The sequence below is a fragment of the Amborella trichopoda genome, chromosome 8, assembly GCF_054954075.1.
Source record: "Amborella trichopoda isolate Santa Cruz 75 chromosome 8, AtrichopodaSantaCruz75HAP2 v2.0, whole genome shotgun sequence".
Classification (NCBI taxonomy): Eukaryota; Viridiplantae; Streptophyta; class Magnoliopsida; order Amborellales; family Amborellaceae; genus Amborella; species Amborella trichopoda.
In genome coordinates, this window is record NC_142343.1 from 45751048 (window position 1) to 45767674 (window position 16627).

General features: G+C 39.5%; 1 protein-coding gene across 19 annotated transcripts in view; it reads right to left on the reverse strand.

Annotated features, from left to right (window-relative positions):
• Window positions 1-11569, reverse strand: part of LOC105420540 (uncharacterized) — a 34534-nt gene extending 22965 nt beyond the window's left edge. For 12 of the 19 annotated variants that reach the window (XM_088874137.1, XM_088874141.1, XM_088874140.1 and 9 more), the window contains exons 1-4: window positions 11099-11563; window positions 10791-10872; window positions 9923-10042; window positions 9491-9574 (exon numbers count right to left, since the gene is read on the reverse strand). In XM_088874137.1, the coding sequence (XP_088730263.1) occupies window positions 9491-9574; window positions 9923-10042; window positions 10791-10872; window positions 11099-11233 (421 nt within the window). In that variant the 5' untranslated portion in view covers window positions 11234-11563. Of the gene's footprint in view, window positions 1-9490; window positions 9575-9922; window positions 10043-10449; window positions 10493-10790; window positions 10873-11098 lie in introns of all 19 variants that reach the window. The other 7 variants (XR_016060980.1, XR_016060978.1, XR_016060979.1 and 4 more) reach the window with 4 other exon arrangements.
• Between the last annotated feature and the right edge of the window lie 5058 nt (window positions 11570-16627).

Sequence of the window (16627 nt, forward strand, 5' to 3'; positions counted from 1 at the left end):
TGATTCGAACCCCTTGTGCCCGGGCCACGAACATGTATTTTGAGGACTTAATTTTATCCCATTGTCTAAAGCACGGGTGATAATAATAACTCAGGGAGATCAATCTAATGGGAAGCAAATAATCACTTTTATTTCACTTAATGGGGATCAAATCATGAGAGAGATATATATCACAAAAGCCTTTGAAAGTTTGAGAGAGATACTACACAAAATAAGGAAGATATGGTGAAACTACACCATAAGGGACCACACGAACTTTTCATTATACAAAAAGAGGCTCAAGATATTATCTCATATGCTCAAATATAATAACATAAACCTTTGATCAAATGTATATTCTCGATAAATATTCCATAAAATTTGGATCAAGAAACTCAAAGTGAAACTATTCAAAACTATGGAGTAAACAAGTTAGTCTACACATGCTTTGTGTGAGGACTACACTATTGCTAGGAGACTCTACAAAAACCAAGTATTCATGCCGAAAAGATGCAGAGAGCTACTGTAAATTAAAAATTACAGCAACCTTTGATAATGGAAATGAGGTAAGAATTGAAATATAAGAAGAAAAATTAATACCTTATGAGATTGCAATTAAAATGAATGAATCAAAGTGATTGTGAGTTGACATAAGAATCGAGCAAATTGCAACATCAAAGTCAACAGGCTTGACAAGATCAACCTGGGATTCCTATTGCAATCAGGATCGAGTTTCTTTCTCTAAAACCTGGTGGATTAGGTTTTTTGAACTGCAACACCCTAATCCACCATAAATCTAATTTTCTCCAGATTAATACACAACCATTAGACCTACCTGATTAGGATGGCCAAATGTCTGCGGTTGTGGAGCTTCAGACTGCAACTTTGTGGAGAGAGGGAGCTCTGGGCAAACAGGGTTTTGGGGCATTCTAGAGCACTGTCCAGTACTACGAACATTGGACAACATAAGCTAGTTGACTGATAATACAAACGCCGGACAGAGCTAGTGCTTTGTGGAAAGATTGGGCCCTCCTGTCCGGCATTGTCATTGCCAGATAAGAGCCCCCAAAGGGTGTCCATACATAAATCGCTCAAAAATTTAAATAATAAAAATTGTCAAAAATTATTTGTAGGACTATTTTGATCATTTTCACAATTTGAATTATTTTCATAATGTTCTTAGGCTGCATCTTTCTAAGCGCACACACCCTCCAAATTTCAGGTGGATTTTGATAAGTAAAATTAAAATTAAAAGTCTTGATATTTGAAAATTTGGAGCATGCACAGTTATATTTAATGCCCGCCACTAGTTTTATAGAAAGGAAAAGACACAGGTATTTTAAAATTGTGGATTATAGGTTTCTAAAATTACCATTTAGAAACAGGATGTGCGCGTGTGTGTATATATAATGATACATATAGGAATCTTCATAGCCCATTTGATACTAAAACAAAGCAGCCAATTTCATATCTCAGAGTCAAATGACAGACCAAGCTAGAATGAACGCGTAGAAATACACGCCAAACCACACACCCACACAGTGAAACCTTCATTTTCCACGCACCCACATGCCAATCAACAGGATTGCTCTCTTTCAGAGATTGACCAATTGCAAAGAGAGGCTTCGCTTTACCTAATTGATGTATCATGTGTCGAAAGAGCCGAGGAAACTAACCCTCACCTCTTTAAATATTGTCCCTTGGCCCATTCCTTGTGGGGAGCTTTCTTCAGCTCTTCAAATGGCAATGGATGACGCCAAAATATATTCCAATCTCTTTTCCTCTCTCCACCTCTACCCCTGGGCCTCTTCAGGTATCACATTGTGGAAGGCTTCAATGGTAGCCCTCGTTCGATAGAACGAACAATCATATCTTCCGAGGACAATTCTCTACCATTGAATCCTTGTTTGATGTAATCAAAGCAGCAGTTATCTTCTAGGCTACTAATCACAAGCGGTTCAAAGGCTTCCCCCCTTCAGCCTTCCACCTGTACTGGTACAATCTCCTTTTCTTACCACCACGCGAGTAACTCACGAGCCTCCTTGTGGCTTCCTCCAGAGTTGGACTGCGTAAAGCTCAACTTTGATGGTCGTTCCATAGGCAACCCAGGGCTATCAAGTATAGGTCTTTTTAGAGACCACAAAGGTTCCACTTTGAGCTCTTTCGCGAAGTCCATAGGTTACTTCGATTTCCAATCAGCAGAAGCTAGATCATTTCTTGCGTGCCTCAAACTATTTGACAACTCTTGGGGCCAAGCTCTCACCAAAGCAGGGGACTCCCACAACGTTATTTCCTGGGCCTCTGGTTCGACTAACTGCCAATGGTGATCCAAGCAAGCAGTACCTCACTCCATGACCAGGCTTGAAAGTTCTACAGCAACCATGCAGTCAACTCCACTATCACTACCTACCCTCCTCTTTCCTCTTGACCACAACCCCTTCGTCCAATTTCCTAAATCAAAAGATATTGTGTTCCCCTCATAAATTAGAGTTCGAGATAGAAATATGATTAACATGCTATAAGACAATATTCTGGAATTTGCATTACCAAGGTTTAATTAACTTGCAATCAATCTAGGCATGTATGTCACAAACCATATTGAGATTGCCCATTAGAAACATTTAGTCACATCATAGAACATAAAACTGGAATGATTTGATAGTAGCTTGAAGAATAGTGAGGCTGTTTAAGGTCTTCCACTGCATAGTTGCACCTCTCCCAAAACGTTTGCTAGTTTGAAGAGCGGACCTCAATTCAGGTACAAGTTCGAAGAGACGATATCTTGTCCAGTTCAACCTGCATGAATGCTGGAACAATTTGGACCTAATTACTATGTTCCTTTGTTTTGGGGAGCTAGCAGAATTTTCATGTCATGTGAGTTTTATTTGATGCAAATACAAAGGCTGCTAAGTGCTAACAATGATTTAGAAGGTGATTCAAGAGAAGATTCATCTTAAACTGAGATTAAGTTTACATAAAACAACAATTCACATGAAGTGACATGTTAATTTTTATTAGTGAAGTGAGGGACCCCATTCCCATATGCATTTGGTTGAATGTTGAAACATGCCTCAACAGATATTCCTATGTGATGAATCACACCGGTGTGACATGAGATGGAAGACAAATTCCAAAGCTATAAAAAGAAATATAAATAATAAAAATTGTAAAATCTCCCCAACCACAACCTAGCCTTTCCTCCCACCTAACCTGCAGCATTCCCCAACCTTACCATCCACAACCTAGCCATTTGGTTCACTACCCTTGAAGCCTCACTGTCCCTTCCTCCAACAACTTCCACCACCAAAAAGAAAAATGCATCTTTCCATTCCCACATATCATCCGTCCACCTATTTCAGACCTCCCAGAATGAATGTCAAATCATGGTGATCCAAGAAGGTACCTCACTCCATGACCAGGCTCGAAAATTCTCAAGCAACCATGGGTCAACTCAACTATCACTACCTACCCTCTTTACACTAGACCACATCCCTTTCATCCCATTCACTAACCAGAAGACATTATGTTCCCCACGTTAATTAGAGTTCGAGATAGAAATATGATTAACATGCTATAAGACAATATTATGGAATTTGCACTACCAGGGTTTAATTAACTTGAAATCAATCTGGTCATGTATGTCACAATCTGTATTGAGATTGCCCATTAGAAACATTGAGTCACATCATAAAACATAAAACTGGAATGGTTTGATAGTAGATTGAAGAATAGTGAGGCTGTTTAGGGTCTTCCACTGCATAGTTGAACCTCTCCCAAAACGTTTGCTAGTTTGAAGAGCAAACCTCAATTAAGGTACAAGTTTGGTAAAATTGAGCTCCAAACATAAATGAATTTTACAAATAATGCACGAGATAACTAAATTTGAAGAAACTGCAATCCCTACAAAAGGGCATCTTAGACAAAAATGAGACACGATATATTGTCCAGTTCAACCTGCATGAATGCTGAAACAATTCGGACCTAATTACTGTGCTCCTTTGTTTTGGGAGCTAGCAAAATTGTCATGTCATGTGAGTAATATTTGATGCAAGTACAAAGGCTGTAAGTGCTAACAATGATTTGGAAGGTGACTCAAGAGATATTTCATCTTAAACTGAGATTAAGTTTACGTAAAACAACAATTCACATGAAGTGACATGTTCAATCTTATTAGTTAAGTGAGGGACCCAATTCCCATATGCATGTGTTTGAATGTTGAAACAGGCCTCAACAAATATTCCTATGTGATGAATCACACGGATGAGACATAAGATGGAAGACAAATTCAAAAGCTATAAAAAGAAATATAAATAATAAAAATTGTCAAAATCTCCCCAACCACAACGTAGCCTTTCCTTCCACTCAACCTGCAGCATTCCCCAACCTTACCATCCACAACCTAGCCTTTTGGTTCACTACCCTTGCAACCTTATTGTCCCTTCCGTTTCCACCAACTTCCACCACCAAAAAGAAAAAAGCATCTTTCCATTCCCACAAATCATCCGTCCACCTATTTCAGACTTCCCCGAATGAATGTCAAATCATGGTGATCAGAGCAAGCAGTACCTCACTCCCTAACCAGGCTTGAAAGTTCTCAAGCAACCAAGCAGTCAACTCAACTATAACTACCTACCCTCCTCTTTACACTTGAACACAGCCCCTTCATCCCATTTCCTAAATCTAAAGTCATTATGTTCCCCATGTAAATTAGAGTTCGAGATAGAAATATGATTAACATGCTATAAGACAATATTCTGGAATTTGCATTACCAAGATTTAATTAACTTGAAATCAATCTGGTCATGTATGTCACAATCCGTATTAAGATTGGCCATTAGAAACAATGAGTCACATCATAGAACATAAAACTGGAATGGTTTGATAGTAGCTTGAAGAATAGTGAGGCTGTTAGGGTCTTCCATTGCATAGTTGCACCTCTCCCAAAAAGTTTGTTAGTTTGAAGAGCAGACCTCAATACAGGGACAAGTTCAAGAGCTCCAAACATAAATGAATTTCACAAATAATGCACGAGATCACCAGATAACTAAATTTGAAGAAACTACAATCCCTACAAAAGGGCATCTTAAACAAAAATGAGACAATATCTTGTCCAGTTCAACCTGCATGAATGCTGGAACAATTTGGACCTAATTGTTATGTTCCGTTGTTTTGGGGAACTAGCAGAATTTTCATGTCATATGAGTTTTATTTGATGCAAGTACAAAGGTTGCTAAGTGCTAACAATGATTTGGAAGGTGACTCAAGAAAAGATTCATCTTAAACTGAGATTACGTTTATGCAAAACAACAATCACATGAAGTGACATGTTAATTCTTATTAGTGAAGTGGGGGACCCAATTCAAATATGCATTTGGTTGAATGTTGAAACACACCTCAACAAATATTCCTATGTGATGAATCACATGGATGAGATATAAGATGGAAGACAAATTCAAAATCTATAAAAAGAAAGATAAATAATAAACTTCTAGACCAATGTCAAAACTTCTAGACCAATGTCAAAACTTATGGGGGCAAACATGTCAAACCATAGGTGTCCATGTCTGAAATTTCAATATGTTAACACGAAAATGCCTCCATGTTTGACACCAAACATGACACATGCTTGGTGAGGCTCATCAGATTGTCTACTGGTATGTCGAAAGAAACACATTACTCGGATATAGTGGTAAAGCCACGCACCACGACATGTCGAAAACAAAAGGCCTCTAGATCCAATGATCGAATGGGCCGAATGACAAATTCAATATTTATCAAGATAGATTTGGGAACAGGAAATAAGAATTCCAACTAAAATAAAGCTATTATGTATCTTACCAATTGCTCATCAGTTTATGAATAAATCTAACAAGCAGGTCATAAATGACCAAAACAAAATTCATGTCTACAAACAGCGTCGTATGATGTTGGTTATCTGGGGGAAGAGAAGAGCAGGAGACGAATTAGGAGGAAAACGCTGATGTGAAATAATGAGGCTAGGGGAGGGAAAAGAAAGCAAGGGTAGAGTGGGTATAGGAGCTTGGGAAAAACGAGATGAAGGAGCAGTTTGCATGTGAAACACGATTGGATGGGTGAAAAGGGGGGGGAAGGGGCACGATAGGAGAGGGCAAGTGTCCACCATCTGTGTAGAGGAAGGGCTCAGAAAAGGTAACTGAGGAAACAATAGGGTCAACGAGAGAAAAGAGGGAAAGGGAGGAGAGTTGCTTGCTAGTTTCCTAAGACCGGAGGGAGACATGGAGGGAGGACACCTAGTGTCACGGGATTGGAAAGGGAAGAAACGATCACATGCTCAACAGGAGGATTCGACGAAGGACAAGGGCCGTGGAGCCACGTGGCATATCCTGAAAAGAGGAAATTACGATCAAGAGATCGTTGAGATGCACAGTAGGGGAGGATCGATGGCGAGACAATCGAGAAAGAGCCACGTGGCTGTTCCAGATGGGGAGAAAGAGCCGCCTGCTCTAAGGCCAGGGATGACTTGCCTTGGGAAATGGGGTTTATGAAGCCACCTGTCGTCCCATCAGCCTTAAAGATGGGAAGCTCAAGAGGTGGTAAAGCTCTTGGGGCAGCAGTTTGCTTAGCACCAACTCTGTTAGTCGCACAATCGAAACTTGGACGCTGATGGTCATTTCCCGACCATCCTCCATGCGAGACCTCGGTCCATCTCTGAGATGGCGGGACGATAGGGGAAAGGTGAAGGACCATGCCATGGGAATGTTCAAGAAGAGGCCATCAACTTCAGCCAGATGGAAGGCGGGATGCGGGAAGGGGCCAACGATTCTATGAAAAGTTGGATTGATCCAAGGGGAAGGGTGCCTGAGGACCTCTAATGGACCAAGCTAAACTCGTCGCAAGAGTCCCCAATTGTTTTGAAAGTGTCGATGTGCCACGCCTGCATGGGGATGTTGCTGGCCTGAAACCAAATTGTTTACAAAACGACTCCTAGGAACTAATTCCAAACATAAAGGGTGAGAGATGCCCCATTGAACCGAGAATGGTGTCCCTGCTAGGCACTATTACAACTGACTTCAGATGGGAAAGAGAAAAGAAATTCTCTAGGTAGGTTAGGTCTGAGAATGTCCAAACTTCCCATTTCCATTTTTCTATACCTTTGATGTCGTGCCTGAGTGGGTGTATAGACCTACCGAAGAGGACCTCAAAGCCTTCACAATATGGGAAGAGTGTGGCTCCCCCAACTAGAATGGTGAGAGGGGCGAGGGAGCTCCATTATGGATGAGGTAGGTGTAGCTATGGTAAGGAGAGTGGGGGGGAGGGGGGGGGGAAGAGGCTAGAGAGGAAGAGGGTTGGGCGAGGAAGGCGGCGGTTGAGTACGAGTCAGGGCTTGAGAGAAGGAAGGCTGTGGTCGAGGGGGGCCCAGGCTAGGGAGAGGAGGGAAAGCACTCCAAGACGGACCCAAGTTCTTTGAATCACCCTCTCTCTGTATTTTTAATTATCTCTAATACGGTCAACCAACATTCTTCCTCTTAATCATTGGTGGTACATACAAAAAATTACTCTCTAGTTTAGTACTATTACCACAAAAAGTTCTTAATATCTTAAAACATCTTAAAATAATAAAACATGAATTTTAAAATTATAAATATTATTCTTTTACCAAAGTACCTATACATAATTAAAGTAATAGATAAATAAGAAAAACTAACATAAAAAAGTAAATATATGCATCCCATGTATGAATATGGCTGTTCAACTTCTAGACACATGTCAAAACTTATGGAGGCAAAAATGTCAAATCATAGGTATCCATGTGTGAAACTTCGAGATGTGAACAAGCAAATGCCTCCATGTTTGACACCAAAAAATGACATGCTTGGTGATCCTCACCAGATTGTCTACGCCAAACACACCATCTGAACCTATAACTAAATTTTAATGAAGCTATGTATGTTCTACTTTAAGTGAGAGAAGTAACGACTAAACCCACATCCATGAAAAGATAGACTAAATTAAATCATTTATAGGAACAACATGTAAAACCAAGTTACATCCTAAACATAATACCCGTAAATTTCCACTATAAAGAAAATAATTAAGAAGATAAAAAAATCATAATCAACATACAAACTAAGAAAAATTCAACTAACAATTATATACTAAAAAAAAAACCACTTCAAAAGAAAAATGTACTCAGATTCAGGGAAATGGTAGCTGATGCAACTGTGGCTGCCATTTTCAGATTAGAGAGCAAGATCTATAGTACCTTCAAAATCTCTTCTGTAGATATTGGACCAGATGTCCAGTCCAATGTATATTGCGGGCAAATAAACCCCAGGACCAATAAATAGTTAAAAAAAAAGCGACCTAGATAAACCTAAATTATCTAGATGAATCACCACAATGAACCCCCAAACCATTGAATTCCAAAATCCAAGCTTATGGCAACAAATCAGTAGCATAAACCTTCAAAAAGAAACCATGAAAAACTAGATAAGCCGTAAATAGGGCACCAAGAACAAAACCCTAGTTCAGGTTAATGAATGGCCTCGAAATTTCAAAAGCAAAGCAACATAAACCAGAAGAAATCCCTGAAAGAACGATACCTATGACTTGGATTCAACGTAAGAAACCCTAATACTCTTCGTGCTCCATGGATTCAACATCCTCTGGGTTAGCTAAAACACCACCCATATATGTAGACTAGTGTAGAAGAAAGCCTAATACTAGTTTGCAAAGCAAGAGTAGAACAACAAGAGAATCGCAGTAAAGAGTTTCTCTCTATAAAAAAAAAAAACTAACCAGTATGTAAGAAAAATGAGGGTGAATAGCTTTTATAGTGATACAGATTTTTATTTTACCAAGTGTCTAAAATGCTAACACTGTAAAATAAAAATAACTCCCTAAGTCTGTTTACACTATAATTTGGAAATGGGTTCCAAAAGTTTATAGACACTGATTGATTCAATCTTTCGTTTAACAGGAGGATAAAACAGAAAACAAAGAAAATGAAAGAATCTTGTAGAGAGATAGAGAGAGAGAGAGAGAAAAGGGAAAATCTAACTTGCTCTTAGGGTTTTTAAGTAAAAAGAAAGCACAAAGAGATGTGAAGAACAAGGAGGAGGAGAAGAAGGGAAAGGGTTTTTAAGTAGAAAGAAAGCACAAAGAGATGAGAAGAACAAGGAGGAGGAGAAGAAGGGAAAAATAGTACTTCAAAATTCAAACTAATGGGCCTCAACAAATATATGACTGTTGGTTTTGTCTCTACCTCAACCATCATATACTTCCCCTTCATAACAATCTCTCTCTCTCTCTTTGGTTCGTTCAAGCCTTAGATTGAACTTTCTCGGGCTCGTCATAGTTGGAGTCTAGATGGAAATAGAGATTGAAGTCTAGCTCTCAGAGAGAGATCGAGGTGGAGATTGAAGCTGAGCGCTTGCTCTCTCTCTCAAAAAAAAAAAAAATCTAAAAGATTCATCGCCACCAATAAATCGCTTCAATAAATAGATTAACAAAGGCTAGTAGAATCCCATACCTTTCCATCTTACTCTGAATGGAGCAACACCATGCTTTGACATTTGTAAATATATGTATCCATTTTTTATATGGGCGCGCAAGACTGAAACAGAGCGTAAAAGATACGAGCATAAACAAAACAAGTTATGGCCTATTGGGTATTCAGAGAGAGAGAAAGAGACTATTACAATCCCGATAAATAAGGCTGAGAGCATACAAAATACAAGATTCAGAGAGAGAGAGCGAGAGCAAACAAAGGATAGATTAGAGAGAAAAAGGGCAATTAGGGGCATCTTACTGGTGATGAGAGAGAGAGAGAGAGAGAGCAACGAAAGGATAGCTTAGATGGAAAAAGGGTAACTACAAGCAAAAGGAACTTATCTTCCAGAACCAAATTTTTAATAAAAGAATGAAACCAAAAAACAAACTTATATAAAGTTTTTGCATTCACCTTGGTCATCAAGATCTTGAGTTTCAAATCGTAACAAGTCTTGAGATTCTTCTTCCTCCTTTCTACTCTTTTGAATTCCCATAAGCTTGAGTCTGACTTTTGTAGGATATAGCGTCCCTCCTTGGAAACAAAAAAAATGCTAATCATAAGCACTTAAAAGCATAAATGAGCAAGGTAATCAATAAAAAATTTGAGCATTTGAGATCCGAAATCGTCTCTGACAGCTAAGCATTCCATTGGGGTTGGGGGGGGGGGGGGGGGGGGGGGGGGGGGCGGGGAGAAAGAAAACATTCCACTAGAAACCACAAAATGAGTCCTAGAAACACAATTCAATTCCCTAAACCCTATAAGAACTCTAGAATTTCCAAAAGATGGCATTTCCATTAAAAAAATACATATACCACAAAAAAAAGGAGAAGAAAATAAAACACAAGAGAAGCCCTGGAAGCATAACTTCAACAATACATATCCTAAAAAAATACCAAAACATCCAAATCCAAACACACAGGAAAATCATAGAGTATTACCAATAAGAAGAATCATATGAAGAACTCTTCTCATTCTCATTTTCTGTTTCAATTTAGCACATTATCAGAAGAAGAAGATAAAGGAGAAAAAAAGGTAAGAAGTATTACCAATAGCCTCCCATAACAACATCTCTCTCTCTAAAGTGGGTCAAATCATTGGTGAAAAGAAAATTGAAAGGGACATGAAGTTGGGAATGTTATGACAATCCATGCCTCTCTTAAAACTAAGAAATCAAGTTGTGACACAGTTGAATTCAGAGGAAATGCAGAGCAAATTCAAAGTAAATACAAAGATGAGAGAAAAATAAGAGAAACAAAAGCGATTGAACCATTTTGCTTACGGGGTAAGTTAACGTGTGACGACATCCTGAGGCAATAAATAAATTGCTTTTTCTCCAATATCTCCCTTTCGACCCAAAGATTCTTGGAACAAATGTTTGAAAAATTCAGAAACCAGAAAACAAATTTTAGAGAGAAAAAGTAAATAGAGATAGAGAATTAGAGACTAAATTTTTCTCTTTCAATAATTAATATAGTGAGAACAAAACAAAATGATGGAATTCGATGCATAAGCAGAGGGGTTAGAACACTGAGAGAGAAAGAGAGATTTCTATCTTCGAGAATAATGATTAGAAAAGCTAACTTTTACCATTATAGAAATCACTCGAAGAGTCATGCTACTGTGTAATCTGCCATCCTTCAGTGGTCTCTTGCCAAACTCGAATGAGCGAGATGTGCTCCACTTTGTAACGTTCTTCATTGCGCAGCCACTCCATAAACTCATCGCGTGTCGACGGAAGATCCAATGCTTGAAAGGTAGTGAGGTGTTGGAAGCCTTGAGGTAGCCGCGACATTCTCCATATTCTAGAAATTCGCAGTCAACAGAAGCATGGCATTGCTCCCTTCTCCAATAATATTCTAGAAATTCGCAGTCGACGGAGGCATGGCGTCGCTCCCTTCTCCAATTCTTCCCCTCAATTTGAAAACCCAAAAAACCAGAAGAAGGCCATGGAAGCACTTTTCTAGCTTGGCTTTTACAGTGTAGCCTACACTAACCCTATTAAGTTTCGAGATGTAACCCTTTTTTGGGGCAGAATGGTCGACTGATTACATATCGCTCGAGCCAGGCCCAACTTTTTAATCTTTTTTCAAAGGAAAACACATTAAAATTTTCGTGCTTTTGTTGATATTTTGTTGGCCGTCATAGAAGTTTGGCTCGGCTTACATCAGCTTGGCTCAGCTTAAAACGAATCGGCTCAGCTTATATCGGCTCGGCTCGGCTCCTCTTATTCGGTTCGGTTCAGCTAAAGTATCTAAATCTAACGTTAAGATTCATTAACCTGAGCTGAGCCGAGCCGATTTTAGCCGAGTTGAGCCGATATTAGCCAAGTCGAGCTGACGTTAGCTGAGCCAAGCCGAGACATTTTAGCGAGAAAAAAAGCTGAGCCAAGTTCAATAAAAAGCTGGCCTAAAATCCCAAAAATGAAAAAATCAATAAAATTATCAATAAATTATTAAAATAAAAATTGTGAAAAATAAGAAATTTATTTAAACATGTACAAAAGGAAAATATTAGTTCTACCTACTATTTTGAGATATATGATTGTTTTAGTCACTTTTTTTTGAGAATATATTGCATTTTTTTGTACATTTTTTTAGGGAACTCATTGGTAAAACTTTTAATGGTATTTTTTGTTAAATCAAGATTTTAAATTTACTCCTATTGTAACTTTACTTTTCTTTAAACCAATTTTCAATAATATTAAATAAATATATAAATAAAGTTTTAAGGAATAAGTATTTTTTAGAAAAGATCAAATATGAATTTATATCAATACTATTAAAAAAGCGATTTTTTGAAGATCTTTTAAAAAACTCAGAATTCTTAACGGATTTAAAAAAATCAGATATTTATTTAAAAAATCATGTTTTAAATGGAGACTTAGCAACTATGATATTTGCATATCTGGTTTTTTTTCTACTTTTTTTAACCAAATCCAAAATATTCATGACTTTATAACTTACCATTTTTTTTTTTGGTGATCCATATTTTTTAACTGATTTTTTTCCTCCGACCTTTTGAAATAAAATCGATTTCATACCGATATTTTGATCTGCCGATATTTTATTATTCTCTGGCTTGCTACCCATTATTTCATGACAACAATGGATATATCTTATGCTGATAATAATGCTCCTTTATGCTAATAATAATGCTCCTTTAGACGGTGAAAATAACTTCTAAAGCTCTTTTAGACGGTGAAAATAACTTCTAAAGAAAATAAAACCACTTCTAACTTTCCACCAACTTCAGGCACAGTTAAGATTCATTGACGATCTCATATTGGATTCACTAATCAAATTACCTTTAAACATCACTCCTACCTCAATGGTAGCTAGCTGTCCTGTCCATTTATTAAATCGAACAAAGATGGACCCAAGATCAACCAAAGAACTTCACATTTTACATATCAATAAGAACTTTCAATGTGTCAGATATTTCAAATTTCAGAGTTCATAGTATATTCCCCAAACAGAATATATCCAATGGGGGAGGGGGAGCATGCAAATTTGATGTATAGCTTTGTGCCTAAAACTTGAAATCCTTCTTATTTGCCTTCCCTTCCGTTTTCCTACATCTTGCGATTCCTCTTTTTCTTAGCCTGCATAGAGTTCAATTTTTTTTTTTAAAAAAGTGAAAACCCATAGAACAACACGAACAAAAATTCCAACCTACTCTAGAATGCACTCAGAACAAAACTCTGCCACAATGTCACTGAAGTCCTTTGTGTTGATTTCATAGTTTCTCCTCTTCCCTTGCTTCCTCATACATGAAGCGTGTCACCCAATAATGAATAACTCACTCCCATAAAACTTTGCATGCATGCATCAAACACATCAAGAATCTGGGCTCCTATTATAAAAAAAGCAAAATACCTTACTTTGCTGCCAAAGTAACATCATCCAAAGCCTCTAATTCTTCCAACCAAAGAGTGACATCCACTTAGTCCTAGTAGAAGCTCAACCTGGGTAAGGAATCCTGTGGGTACTTGCGTGCAGCAAAGCTTGCCAATTTTGGTGAAGATCCGAAAAGGAGAAGTTGGAGAAGCTTGGGAGGGTTAGGGCTCAGAATGTGACAAGTGACCTTCGTTTTTCAATAAGAGTTGAGGTAGAGGCTCTCTCCCCACTAAAGATCCTATTACTCCTCTCAATTCAAATGGTCCAAAGAGTGGTTGAGATGGAAGCTCTCCATAGAAGATTTTCTGAATTTTTTCAAGGAGTTTTAAGGCATAAGGAGAAGAGGTGAGGCATCTATTGGGGAATGACCCACAACCACTTGAATAGAAGAAGAAGGTCGGTCCAAAGGGCCAAGGCAACCTCGCAATTTAGAAATAGATGTTGATTGGTTTCTTCAGCTTTGAGGCACATGGTGCATCTGTTAGGCAGAGGGATACCCCTTCGCTATAGTTGATCGAGTGTCAAAGCCCTTTCATGGAGTGCTATCCAAGTAAAAAGCTGGATTTTGGGGGCAAAAAGGAGCACAGCCTTGGTGGCTATAGAGGGAAAGGCCGAGAGGGGAGGAGAAGGCGGGGAGTACAAGCTTCAGTAAAATGAAGCAACTATGAATGAACCTGATGGACAGGGGGATCAGGCAATCTTGTCATTGCTTGTGGGAGAAAAAATATCGAATTGAACAAGACCGAGAGATTCAAAAAGTGGTGAAGCTTGTGGTCAACTAAGAGTCTCTTGAAATTTGGGTTCCAAGATGTCGCATTAGGTGGACCAGTAATGCTTTCTGCCACTGAAGAGGAAGGGTTACGGGCCAGACAAAAGAAACTAGCACGAGAGTAGGAAAGTGAGTGGGGAGGAGGTGAACAAGGAATCGAGTTTCATCGTGTCTATGAGGTCGGTTCAAGTACGGCTAGTTTGAGAGCACTCTGACTGAAACAAGTAATTGATTCAATTCTCGCTTCGTTGTCAGGGGCAAGTGAGGGAGGGAGTGCGGCAAGTTCAGGCCTCCCTTCCCTTGAAAGGAGCCTGAACAACGCCCACAAATATTTGAATTTAGTGAGAGACCATCCAGTACCTTCGCTAAGGCTCAGCCGACGTTCCTCTTGATTTGCCACAAAGTTGCATGTAGCCCGGTGTCTATCATAGCCTTAGTAGGTTTTCCATTGATAAACACTTCCACATACATAAGCTCTCATGCTTGGGGCTTGACTTCCTTCACTTGCCCCTTCAATGCATTGAGTAGCCTTAGAGCCCTCATGAGTTTTTTCAGTCTAGCGACTACAGCTTGGTGAAAGGACTCTCCCTTACCATGAAGCCAGGTGCCACTCAACTTTGTCTATAACCAGGCTCCATAACTGGATTCGAGGAAGGCCAATGCAAAATGGAAGGCTAAGATAGGATGCGGGCTTGGCTCTATAGCACATCCCCATGAGTCAGTGAAGCATTTGACTCTGGCTTGGTCAAGGCAGATTCTTGTCATCTTAGTTTTTTCTAGGTTCACCCTAAGGCCCATAGCCAACGGGAAGCATTGAAGGAAGAGCAACAAACAACGAACTTTTTTAAAAAATGCATCGCAAAAGAGGAGGGTATCATTGCCATATTGGTGGTAGAATATCGAGAGACCCAACCTAGCCACTTGGAAACCCGAAATGTGTCTCGCGCTGTACACATGAGATAGTGAGGCACTGAACACCTCAGCCACTATGGTAAATAGTAAGGCTGAAGGGGGTCCCCTTGGTGGAGCCCTCTCGAAGCATGAAAGTAACCCTTAGATGTGCCCTTAATATGGTCTGAAAATTGGGGTTTTGAAATACGCCCTTGGATCCATCTCCCCCATAGAGAGCCACATGGCATTCTGGACAAAGTCTCATCAATAATTTCCCAGTCCACATGATCATAAGATTTTTTATTACCAAGCCTGAGATTTTTGCGCTACGGCGGGAATGTATGCATTCGTATGCTATTAGAGCCCCATCAAGAATCTGGCATTCCTTCACAAAGGTCCCTTGGGATGATATGATCACCAGACCAAGGACACATTTAAGGCGGGAAGCCAGGCCCGTAAGAGAATTTTATAGGAAGTATTAATCAGACTAATGGGTCTGAAGTTTTTAAGCTCTTTTGCTCCCTCTTTCTTGGGGATCTTGGCAACGAAAGTGGCATTCATCACCTTAGGGATAGTGGCTCGAGAGTGAAATTCAAAAAAGAAAGCCATGATATCAGTCCTAAGGGTATCCCAAAAGACTTCGAAGAGGGCTATGGGGAAGCTGTCAAGGCTGGGCGGCCGATCCCCATTGAGATCCTTAATGGCCTAGAGTACTTTGTCCTCTTAAAAAGGGCTTTCCAAATAGGCTGCAGATTTGGGAGAAATAGAAGAGAAGGAGAGGTCCGTCATTACTGGCCTAGGACCAGAACGGGAAGAGAAAAGCTAGGAAAAATACTCGACAGCCACTGCCTCAATGAGATTGGGATGGTCAACAATCTGGTCCCACACCTTGAAGTGGGTAATATAGTTCTCCCTTCTTCAACAGTTGGCTATCTTATGGGAAGTAAGCTATATTTTGGTGCTAAGCTTGAGCCATTTGACTTTGGCCCGCTGAGCCCAATAAATTTCTTTTTTCTTTAGGAGGCATTGGTAATCATGTTTGTGGATGTATCGAGAATCCAGCGTAGAAGGGGAGAGAGGTCTAAGTTCTTCAATGAAGTCTCAGTGTTGAATAGACCTCAAAAGGGAGTCTTTTGGGTATCATAAGTTTCCAAGGAGCTGTGAACTACATGATTTCAGGAAAACTTTGAGCATTCGAAGCTTTTTCTACAAGATAAAACAGGCTCACCCATTCACGAGGGGGAGAAGGACTCCCAATGGTTACAGACAGGAGAGGGAAAGCCGTGCTCTTAGAGCCAAGACAGCTCAAAGCGAAAAGGCTTAAGCCCTCGAGGAAGGGACTGGGATCTAGCAGGATAGGTCTATAATTTGAGGCGGGCATGGGAAGCACCAGAGAGTGGGTGCTAGGGACTCATGATCCCACTCAATAGGGGTCAGAAATCTATCTAATTTTGAGAGGCTTGGATTAGCCGAATGACTAGACCAACTGAACTCCGCTCCTTCCAACAGGATGTCTAAAAGACTGTTATGAGCTAAGAAATCAGAGAACTATACCGTTGA